General features: G+C 38.5%; 1 protein-coding gene across 9 annotated transcripts in view; it reads right to left on the reverse strand.

The window, feature by feature from the left end:
• Positions 1-12,623, reverse strand: part of BCAS3 (BCAS3 microtubule associated cell migration factor) — a 489,647-nt gene that overhangs the window by 437,468 nt on the left and 39,556 nt on the right. For all 9 annotated transcript variants that reach the window (XM_074974373.1, XM_074974376.1, XM_074974372.1 and 6 more), the window contains one exon: positions 12,536-12,608. In XM_074974373.1, coding sequence (XP_074830474.1) covers positions 12,536-12,608 — 73 coding nt within the window. The remainder of the gene's footprint in view (positions 1-12,535; positions 12,609-12,623) is intronic.

A 12,623-nucleotide genomic window follows, 5' to 3' on the forward strand; every position in this document is an offset into this window, starting at 1 on the left:
AACATAAGACTACATCTCCCCTTCCCATAACACATTCGGAGGCAGCCAATAACCAGCGCGAGGATGAAACTATGCTCCAATTTGGAAAGCTTCTCTACCCATTCCTCCCTCCCCTGACCCAAAAAAAAAAAAAAAAAAAAAAACTTAGAAAAGTTTAGCTAATTTACAGTTTCATAAATCAGACCTTTCAAAGCTCTGAAATACTCAGGGTTCTTATTTATTGGCCAACATTTAACCCCAAAATTTTCATTTGCTTCCTTGCAGATCTGACCTCGGATTATCATTATAATATACTTTAATCCAACTGTTATTCCTTATTATAGATCAAGTCAATTCTACCAGATTGAACCAGCCTCCAACATTGATTTTAGCATGTCAGTGCCTCAGATCCTTCTGACCCGCACAATCAACGTACCAGATATTCCACTAAAGACGTTCTCTCTTGATGTGTCAATTTATAAGAGATTTTTCAAAACTGTATGTTCACTTTTCTGATCATTAAAGGGATGTTATTTATCACAACTACTAAGGAAGGGAATTAAATGTAATTATAAAAATAAATTAAAAGGATACAAATCCAGCCTTAAAAAGCTTTTTTTTTTTTAAACAAAATAAAGAAGGGTTGCTATCTTTACATACGTAATGTACATGGTATAAGAGTACATAATGTAACAACGAAATGCAACATCACTTTTGGTAGCCTAAATTACTATATTCATGGCTTTTGTCTCTCTCAGGTTTATAGAAACTGCCACAAGAGCTGTAAAGATTAAAAAGTGCACTTCCTACAATAATCAGTGATGACAACATCATTTTCATCTGCTAGGACTGGAAGAGAGCTCTGCAGGTCAGATGATAACACAAAGAACGTTGCAATGGACAAAGCATCATCAGTTTCTCACAGTACCGAATGAATCCCTTTGGAATAAATTTCCTCAAAGTGATGATAGTGTATAAACAGGAGGATTCTACTTCTACCTGCAAGAGGTCATTGTACATTTCAGATTTTAGGAAGGGAAAAAAAAAAAAAAGCTATATTACCTCTAGGGGAAAAAAATGTTAAAAAGGACATAAAGGTTGGCAGAGAGGTCTAATAGTTGCTCTATGAACTGTAGGATCCTGGCCTTATAACTAAAATCCTCATGGCTGGAAACATTATAGAGGTAATACGCTCTGCTCATGAGAGGAGGTGACACACAATCCAGAAATTCCCCCCCCCCCCCAGGCCAGTGTCCAAAGCAGAGGGGTTTAGAGAGACTGTGGACTTTCTTGTACTCATAAGAAAATTCACTACATCAAAGAAAAACCACAAAATCCCATATTTCTCACCATTAGAGCTGCTCAGGCAGGACATTACAACCAAATTTTGAGACATTTTGTCAAAATATGCTGTTTCGTCACAGCCAAAATGTTTCAATTAGATGACATTTTTAATCAAGAAGGTTTTTGCAGTCCAGGGCTCTGGTCAACTCTGAGCAGAAGGAGGTAGGCAGGGAGAAGGAGATGAATCAAAAACCTGAGCTTTCTGATTTGAAAACAGTAGTTTCAATAATTTTGTTTTGCAAAAAACATTTAAAAGGTTCTGTTTTCACTCCAAATTTTTGAAACCTCAGAAAGTTGTCACAAAATGGAATTGCCATCCTCCAGACAGCTCTACTCATCATACCTAAAACCACATAAGACTTAGTGAATTGAATGGAAGCTATGGGTTGGGCTGAATTTCACTGTCTGTTTTTTGGACTTGTTACAAGGCTCCAAATGAAGCAAACATGTAACCTCCAAGTATTTAATGTCTTGAAAGGGAGCAGGTTTTAATTTAAAGCTTTTTTAACCACCCTGTGGCTGTGAAAAGCAAGGGTGGTGACAAGAAAGAATTTACAGAACTTTGCGAATCACACAAAGTCTCATGAAAACAAAGGACTGTTAATATTTTACGAACTTTATGAAATCTACTTGATGGTGTCCAATAAAATAAAAAAATCATAACCATCTGTCCAATTCATTTTTTTATTTGATGGGTCATTTTAAATTTAAAAAAGGTAAAAATATGCTATACTTTATCTTCTTGATGAATGGATACACCCTTCACACATCCAGCCCTATGATTCAATCCCTGGCATAACCTAATGGCTCCGAGGCATAACCACTGCATTTGCACTGGCATTCCAGTTAAAATGTATCAGAGAGCAGTGAGAGAACTGTGAACAAGAACTTCATTCATCATAGCTAATTTTCTTCTCCTGGGTGATCCTTCAAGAAAGCTATGCTGTTTATCATTTCTAAATCATTTCACAGCTAGCTAGTTTTAAAAGTTACAAACCACAGGTTTTGAGAACTGGACACTGATTCTAGCATCAACCAGAAGAAAAACATGTTGCCAGATAAATGTTGGGTTCATATTAATTATTAAAAAAAAAATCTTTAAATAATATTAATGTAGCATGGTATTAAAGCTTAGTTTTAACAACATTATTTTTATATTTTTCCTGGTAAAACAGCTTTTTCTGATAAACATTAACCCTTCTCTAAACATATTCTTCAATAAAACCAGTATTAACCCATTAGTAGATTTCAAGCCACAGTAACTACATAAACTATTTCCTGAAAAGCTGCTTGCACTAATTGTTTAGTCTTGTAAACAGATTTCTCAATACAGAAAAATGTTAATTACATTAGCTAAGTCATATATTTTCCATCTCCTCCTTCTCCAACTCAAAGCCTTGCACCTTATTTCAATGCCACATCCTATGCTTCTTGCTTCTCATGCACTTAAGTGACTTCAATTTCATTCTTCAAATCACTCCAGATTCAGAAATTATTCGGAGAGATTCTTTGGCCTATGTTATACAGGAGGTCAGACTAGTTAATCATAAAGGTACCTTTGGGCTTTAAAATTTATGAATATTGAAGCAATAATTGTGAAATCTTCTGCTGCTGATCTAACCAGCTCCGCCTGTACCTCCATCTGGTGTAGCGTGTGTAGACTGTAAACTACTGAAGGCAGCAACTCTCCCTCTTCACATTTATAAAGAGCCATATACGCTTGGGCTAAATGCAGCAACGTGCTGAGCACCTCTTACGAGGAGCTTTAGAACTTCGACGTGGTAGAACTCAAAGTTCTTTGGGAAAACTATTTCTGTCTGCTGTGGAGTAAGTTGCTGTTTGATGATAAACACCACTGTTGGGGCAAACCGTTTACAGGGTTTTCACCAATATTTGCTTGTGGATACATTGTTACAGTGAGGGCTAAATTCTCCTCTCTGATATACAGATGCAACTCTATTGACAATCCTCTATCTAGGTGGGCATGTAATTAACTACAACAATTATTGCCCTAGCTAGCATATGATACCCTCTGACCACCTACTAAAATGACCACTAAAAACAACAAACAAACATTTTCATTTTTTTCAACAGTTCTAGAAGTGGGTAGAAGATCTGGCAGCTAGGAGGGTTGGGCATTGTAGTGGTGTGGCCACTATTGGCTCTCAAGCACCTCTTTGCGGACAGAGATCACTCTACCACACTCTACCTCTCATCTCTTCAGAGGCCTTTTAAGAGCTCAGCTCACAGAGTAATTCAAACACCCCCAGAAAGGATCCCATTTATTTAGTCCTCAGGTGCACACTAGCCCTCCAAGCCCCAACCCTAGCTCAGTGTGTCTCCCTTCCAGTAATCCAATATAAAGTTTTGGAAAACAAAAAGACACAAACTCATTCAGTCTTCACCCCAGTTTCAGCTGCACACAGCCCCCTCCTCCCTGAGCCTCGATCAATCTCTTTCCTGCTTTTTGTATAGGGGGTCTCCCAGCCCTCCCTGAGGGGGACAATTTTCTCCTTCTTGCACATTTTCCCTGCTGACTCAGGGACCTTCTTGTTCCCTATAGCAAGTCTACAGACCTAACTACAGTTTCCTGGGCTTCCCCTCCTGCTCTTTTTATCCTGGGATCACCTGATTCAGCCCAGGTGTGGCTCATCCTGTAATCAGGGCGGGCTTAGCCCCAGCCTCTCCAGCCCATAGGGCAATCCACCCCATTATAGGCAGCTTATCATTTGAGGACAGCAAATTAATTAACACTTGAAACACCAAACTTCTTGTTATTTGTGAAAGGTGCAATAGCAAGAAGGTGTCTGTTTAAAGCACGCTGTTTATAAGCAAGGAGTGAGTCTGACAAATAAGGCAGAACAAGAACACACACACACACACTTTCTTGCCAAAGTGGCCACTTCTTTGACTAGCCTCATCTCATTATTATGTTCCAGGTGAAGCACAGACTTGTGCTACTGAACTGTAATTTGAGAAGTTCAGTTTTGGTTTGACTTATACACACAGTGAATATCAGACAACCAACCAAACTGCTCACTATACCTTACTTAGAGCTATGCCTTACTTCTCTATAAGTGCAAGGAAAATCAACCAGACAGAAGTTTGTTTTTAAATTAGTTCCTATCATTGTACTGCTCAATTTCCCCTCAAAAACACAGAAGTAACAAATTTAGCACTGGAAGGTAAAATTAAGTACTTACACGCCTTCATAAATTCTGTACGTTCAAAATCAAGCCCAATATGTTTTAACAAATCTCTATATTTGCAGAGATACACATTCTATAGATCCAGCAGCATTTTCTTGTTACAGATTACAGGGCCACTTATATCAGCACTCAAATAAATACAGGATTTCAAAACCTGCTAGGTGCAAGCAAATACACACAAGCACACTGTCAGTTAACACAATAGGCAAAATCAGCTGGCCTTTATATGAGCTAAGCTTCCCCCCCCCCCTCGCATTACATATTAATGCCATTCTTTTCCACAGAATTACTTTTTGGGGGGGAAACATTGATGTGTGTGGGGCAGGGGGGAGTTAATGCATTCATTTAACAGATCTCTAATTTTGATTTTTTTACCACTTAAAATTTATCAATACTTTCTTTTTGGTGTAACAACTTTATTGTCCCTCCTATAACCAGAAACATAGTGAGCATGCCTATGTGAAATTCCACAAAGACAGAATTTATGCAGATGTTCTTTCCTTTTTGGTTTTCCTTTAATTTGCAAATCTTGTAATCTAAGACTGAAGTTGACTGAACCAACATCTAAACCAGCATTGCAGTATCAGCCAAAAAACACAATCTGTTTCCCATTTATGTGTCAAGACTGCATCCTTTTTGGTGGTTGAAAAAAACAGTTATTTTGAAATGATTATACAGTGAAACTGTGCAAGCCCTTAGTAATTTTATGAACCAAGTTTGAGATGGAAAATCTGACTTAAAAAAATAAAAATGGGTTTCTAGAAAACTAGTTCGGAACCCAAGTTGTAGGAAAAGACTGAATTTAGAACATGTAGCTTCATCTCTAGTTAAATAATTATTTAGGGAAGCTGTAGAGCTGGCACTGTGCAAAAGTTTTGTAATGAACTTATTTTCAACAGTACAGTTGATGTCACCTAAAACTGTGTGCCAAAAAGATATTTCAAACCAGCAAAATTAGTCTCCACTAAGTACAAAAGTAAATTAATCACTTCAGTTCAAAGAGACTCATTACAAAAAGATGTATTTTGTCTATTGGGCACTAGCCACCTTCTTCTTTTTTTTTTTTTAAATCATTCCTGACGTTTTGCCCAACGCAATGTGAGCTTCCTTAGGGGATATGAACAAATTACCACTTTCCTATAAGAGCAGAGGGATCTATTCATCTAAAATAATCTGCCGGATTCTGTACTGTGAAAGGCCACAAATCTTGGCTGACCTATTTAAAAGAAATGTGGCTAGACCAAGAAAAGCTTTTTTTTTTTTTTTTTTTTTTTTTTTTTTAAATATGGTGTGGGCCATCAGTGGGGAGATTTATTTCAATAAGCTTCTCCGCCCTATACTCTTGAACTCTCTGGCTAGTTTATTAGAGTCAAAACCTAGCCCCTTGTGGTCAGAGGGGATTCTTTTTAAACCTGAGGTAATTCAGATGGAGGCTAGCGTGGTCTGCTATATGACAACTATTCCTAATCCAGGTTTGCAAGACATCAGGTTTTTATATATATAAATAAGTTTAAATTTATCGGTTTCCTACAGATTGTGGTCATATTTTAAGCCTTTTCTTTAAAAAATTGAATAAAGAATTCTGCGGATGACCAGCTTCAAAGAAAGTATTGAATCGGAGTTAAAGACCCCACCATTATGAGGTAAATATCAAAGAATTTATAGTACATATGCAGTGGAGTCCAATGATATAGAAAGAGATTCTTATATTAAACTGGATATGGGCACTGAAAGGAACATGGATGAGGTGGGAAGAGTTGTACTCTGTCACATTCAGAATTTCACAAAAACTTTAGAATCAAATCCTAAAAATACAAGAAATGGGTTTGACCAAAGTGTATCATTTCAGAGCCTCCATGTCAAAATCAGAAGTTAAACTTAACTCTCCCTCAAATGTGAATTCAGTAACTGTCCAAATGATTTGGAATAATCAAGAAAACAAACTCTGTCTACTCCAAACAGGAACAGACCTCTATATTGTTTTATAGGAGAGTTTCAGGAATCTTAAACTTTGAGATAAAATTAGTAAAGCAGGCTTGTAATCACATGACTCTCATTAAAGCTGCATGGTTAAAACAGTAAGAAAATTTACACCCTACATCTCTAATTAGCTGTTTAGAATCTTAGTAGTTTAATAAAGCTTCCTAAATTAAAAGTACATTATATCAATGAAGTTAAGAACTGCCTTGATTACTTGTTAGGTCACATTACAGTAAATGTTCATTCAGTCCTCCATACTTTCCCACTGTTAACAAAACATCTACTTTAGAGCTTAAGTTCTTGAGAAAAAGATTTAAATTTAATAAGACATTCTTGGATCAATGGACAATCTACAGTACAACTGAATATTAGGGGTTTCAGTGGAAAGTTGTGTGCATATATTAACATCTACCAAACAGACAATAGGAAGGACAATGAAAAGATGCCATGATTCAAAAATAAATCCACAGATGAAATTGACGCTGATTTTATACATGATATCCATGTCTGTTTCATAATCAAGGAAACAAATCCTGAAGGTGCACAGTATACGAGACATTTATTTTGTCAGGCAAAATCATGGTAGGATGAATTTCTTAATGGTATGGTAAAGGGATGGTGAAAACTGTTAATGTTATTTTTTTTAAATGCTAGTGATAGCTTTAAAGTGACTCGGTAGAACTTGAAAATTCTTCAGATTTCAAGAATAAAGAATGTCCTACATTAAAATACTATAAAAATACCATTCTATCACAGCTCCTTCACCGTATTATATTTACTTTATAGCAAAAGGAGTACAGATGAATTTCCTGAAACTAACCACTAATGCAGATTAGAGGTTAGAAATCAGGAAATTCCAGCTCCTAACATGAATGTGTCAATATCTCACTGATATAATCCTAATAGATAAAGTGCTATAAAGTGCTATTATGAAATGACTGTGTCGATTTATGTATGATCTGCTTTCTATCAAAATTTTATTAGTTTAACAGTCTAGTGTCTCGGAAAAGTCTAAAACTTCTAAATGCTGTTCTAATACATATTAGACTTTCAATTGATCAGACATCTTTTGTGCATTCAGCAGCATCTGCACAAGTTCCTGGAATCATGAGAGAATGTTATACTGTATATTACCATGTTTGTAAACACGATCTCTCACACACCACATAGGAATGTGTGCACACAGTTCTGATCATTTAAAAAAAAAGTTTTCCCATGCTCAAAAGTTTCCATGATAACATGTGTAATAGCTTACACTAACCCCCCAAACTGTAATACAAGAGTAACATTCTGAGGTTTTATTGTGAGTCAAGTGTAAAATGTACTGGCTCTTTGCCTTACACCCACAAAGTTAACAGCTTCAAGCTAAGTTTTACAAGAGCTATGAAAAATGAATGCTACATAAATTATCGCTGAGAAAAAGACATCTTAACTAAGATACTTATGTTGGGAGACAGCAGGGGTCCAAGATCAGTGTGTGATATTACACACCATGTAGTACTCCCCCCTCTGTGCTGAAAACCACTATACCAGACATTCACCTTTCCTAGACAAAGGGCACTTCCCTCATTGGGGGCTGGGAGCACAGTATTACAAAATCCCCTATTTTGGAGGAGTCAAAACAGTCAAGGGAATGGTAGAATGTGCCAGGAAAGAAGCAAGGATAGAACGACGAAGGTCTGGGGAGCATCAGAGACAGGCAGGAAAGAAGCCAGGTTTAAAGAACAGCAAGAAAAAAAGATAGGGGTTGGTCAAGGCTAAAGTAGCTACTTTTTTTTTGTTGTTGTTGGTATGTTTACCCTATCTGTAACCATACTGCCGCAGACTGTGATCCAATCAGATCTCACAGAGTAATCAGGGTCAATACTTGAATGGGAGACTTACAGGGAAAAGCCAGAGGGCTTCTAGAAGTGGCATTAGCCATTGGAAAGGTGACACGCTTTCCCTTTAAGTCATGCCCCAGCATGGCATTGGAGGTACTAGGCTGATGGAGGTACTGTCTTTTGAGTGAGCCATTAAGCCACATTTTGCAAAGGCAGAAACATTAGCCCCATTTTCATAACCATATCCAAACTCATTTGGCTTTGTCAGAGGGTAGCAGGCCCTCTGAAAAGGTCAGGGGAACAGGAGCCTCAAGTTCATCTGGGCTTAGTTAACTCACTGAGTAACTGGGAGGCAGTTAGCTAGGCAGGGAAGCACCATGATAAAAGATTAAGAACCTCAGTGTCAGGGAGAACTTCTGAGGAGAAAGGCAGCTATCAGAGAAACAGTCTGATTGTAGAGGGAGAATCCCTCCAACAGAAGCGACCACTCAAAAAGAGAGAAGCAGGGCAAGAGGCTGGGGAAGGCTGAGGGAGGAGAGGTAGGAGGAAGCTCAGTGAGCAGCAAAGGACAGAAAACAATTGGTTCTGGCTGTTCTAAACAAGGGCCCTGAGCTGGAACCCAGTGGAGTGGGCAGGCCTGGATTCCCCTATTCCAACCAAGGACTTTAGAAAACAAAGCTCTAAACCTAGGAGACGTAGAGCTGTCTAGACCCCACTAGAACCACAGAATTTCCAGCTCCCCATTATCCAGAAAGGAACAGAGACTATTAAGGACCCAGTCAGAGGGCTTGGTTATAGCAAGGACCTGAACACAGAACATGGCGGCCTAAGGGGGACAGAGTCAGGTGGTGGAGCTCTGCACCCCACCTCAAGGGTGGGCTAATCAAGAACGGTTCCATACTACAGGCTTACATTAAAGAGAGACAGTGTAGTCCAAGGTATAGTGCAACAAACTGAATGTCAGAAACCTGGTTCTATTCCTGGCTCTGTCTTTGTATCACTGTCATTAGGAAAGTAATTTAGGCCATGTCTACACTAGCGCTTCTGTCGGTCAGGGTTGTGAGGAAAAAACACCTCCCTTGACAGACATAAGTTTCACCGACAAAGGCGCCAGTGTGGACAGCGTTATGTCAAATGGAGACACTCTCCCACCAACATAGCTACCACCGCTCATTGTGGGGTGGTGTAATAATGCCGATGGGAGAGCTCTTTCCCGTCAGCACAGAGCGGTTACACGGGAGACCTTACAGCAGCATGGCTGTAGCAGTACAGCTGTGCCTCTGTAAGGTCTGTAGTGTAGACATAGCCTTAATCTCTGTGGCTCTCACTACGATGCTAAAAACAGCACTGTAGATGTGGTTTGGGCTCTGAAGCCTAGAGAGAGGGGTGGGCTTCAGTACTCGAGCCACAACATCTGCACTGCAGTTTTTAGTGCTGTAGTGCAAGCCCAAGACTACAGATCCAGGCTCTGAGATTTGCTGCCACAGGGTAGACATTTCCTCAGCCCATTGAAGTAAGGGGGGCTGGGGGGGCGCATGGAGCACAGCTGGAAAATGCTATGGCGGTGCTAACTATTATTGTCAATGCTCCTTCATGTTTCAACTAGGATACAGTAGTGGTCGAACGTTAGGTCCTAAACAGTTCAAGCGTGCTGCTGCTGCGTGCTATCAGACTGCTCCCGTCACGCTAGAATGAGCCTAATTTCAGCAGCAGATGAGGGGGTGACAGTAGAGAGATACTAGCAAGTGCTAGCCTTTGGGATCCTTCAGGAAAAAAGAAAGATTTTTCTCCAGACACCTTCTCACTGATCTACATTTAAACCAGATGTACTATCTGTCCAGAGGCAGATAGGTATTAAAAGTTACCGTAGGTGATGCAAAGCACAAAACCACAAATTAACAACAGACTTGAAGTCTTAACACTGAAATTCCTTCCCACCCCCACACCTCAGCTTCCATTAGACTTAAAGGTTTGACATCTTAAACTGATTTTCTTTTTGGTGTTTAGTGGTGATTACACTGCTTTTTTAAATAGAAGATCCACTTAATAAATTTAAAGAAAAAGGCAAGCCAGCCTTGGGTCACCTGAACAACAAACAATACCTTGCAAAAATCACAATTTGTTTGAAACCATCAGGGTGAGAATGTAAATGATCAGAAACTCTTAATCTGCAGGTTACTGGTATTGCAATGGCTCCTACAGTGTCCATTTATAAATAACCACCAGATCAGAGAAGCGTGTGTTTGATTTTTTTATTAGTATTATTAGACTCTTCTGATCATGATTCATCGTGAAATACAAACCAGTGCTTCCTTCAAAAGGCAAAAAAGGGAGCCTGTGCAACAGTCCCCTTCTTTTAATCAGGTTCTCACGATGTGGCCGGAGCTCCAGGCCTGGTTTAAAAGCTCAGGGTGTGTTTACAGATATTTAAATAATGGCTAGGTAGGCACATACCTGATTTTGCTCCTTTTTTATGTAGTGAAGCATTTTCTCTTGAAAAATTAACAAAATAATTTTTTGAAGTCTTGAATTTTACTGGAGCCCATCAGCTATGAGAAAGTAGTGGCCTGCTTTACAGGCCGATTTTGTTAACATCTCAGACATGTCTCACTCACTTCTGCAAGAATACCAGCATGGAAAATAAGTTCTCTGAAGCATATTTTTCACACACAAATCAATGACCCGGATTAAGAGGGGAAATACTGCCAGATAACAAACAACTGTAATGTACTGTTTACAACTAAACAGTACATGCAGTCCTAGGCAGGAGAAGTAGTTAATAAGATTATAAACATTTTGACAGCACATAACACACAATAAACAGTTTAGCATAAAGGAAGAAGTTTAGCTATGCTTATTTCTGATCAGATTCTTAAATTTAAAGATAACATTCATATCCTTTGTTAATAAACTAACAGTACATAGTGAGCAACACTCTTAGGAATTGTTTTGGGTTTACTAGTTAACCTTCACCCATACCCAAAGTCATTAAAATTCCTAATTAAAAAGGTGTGGCACAGAATTAGTCTAATTATTGTAAGAAGATTTGCTTCAGCAATTTAGCCTTTGAGTCTCTGTGCATAGGATTATCCTTGAGAAGCAGGTATTTTCCACTTGGTACGGGTATAAGCCGAAAGTGCTGTCTGAGTCAACACATCTAACACAGCCATCATAACATAGCAGAACAACCTCTTTGTATGAGGAAGACCCTCCAGCTGACACTTAGAAAGCAACAAAACACATTTCAGGGAAGGGAGGTTGGCAAATGCTCATTACCAAGCAAGAGGAATACTCTATAGATTTTAAATAACACTGAAGTCTTTTTGAATAGGTCCAGTGTACTATATAAGCCACAATGGACCCGGAAACAGGAGAAACAGACATATTAAAACTCCCTGCTGTCACCTAGGATTCTCTTGTTTATTTCAGCCTTCACTTCTTGGAATAGGTTCTTCTGTGTGCGCATGGGTATTAACCCATTTAGATGTAGGCCAGGGACTTCTTTAATAAGGGCCTCTAAAATTGCCTACCAACTGAGAGACCAGCACAACTCTCCCAGTCCTTGCCAAGATAGAAGTGAGAAAAGAAATGCAACTTTTGAGCTCAGATTCCTTGTATGCTATCCCCAGACTAAGACAAACATGCCAACTCATTTTTCTAATTGAACAAAAAAATAAGCATTTTTTACAAAATTATTTTACAAATAAGCAATACGTGGCCAATGTTTACATCAAAACACAATCAACAACACTGTTAGACATAGAATATCACTCATCCCTCACAAACATCCTTTAATTATTTGAGGCACAGAGGCCTGTTTTGACCACTCTTCTGTAATAACTTCATCCATTACCGTCAGAAACAGTGAACATGAAAATGAGATTATGTTAAAAGAAAATAATGCCACACAATTTCAAAATACCTCCTCATTTATTTTATATTGGGTTTCATATCACAGGTCTTTCATCACAGAGGTTTGTTTTGTTTTTAAAGGCATGTGTCCCAAAAAAAAAATCGGTGCTGGCAGGTTGAGACCTTACAGGGAGAACCTTTCCCAGCTTTGTAATGTGTAAAAAAAAAAAAAAAAAAAAAAAAACCACCTCTGAATACAGAGCAGAAAAAGTTACAGAAAAATATTTTTTATTGTTCTATAAAATAAATTGCTTTTTCAGTATACTAAAAGTTGAAAAGTTTCCTTACCCAGAAGATCCAATGCTTTTACACACACCAAGAAGAGGTCTCTTCTCAGAAAAATTATCACATTTCTGAGGGCCTGATTAGAAGAAAA

This window comes from Natator depressus, chromosome 17, assembly GCF_965152275.1.
Source record: "Natator depressus isolate rNatDep1 chromosome 17, rNatDep2.hap1, whole genome shotgun sequence".
NCBI classification, from domain to species: Eukaryota; Metazoa; Chordata; order Testudines; family Cheloniidae; genus Natator; species Natator depressus.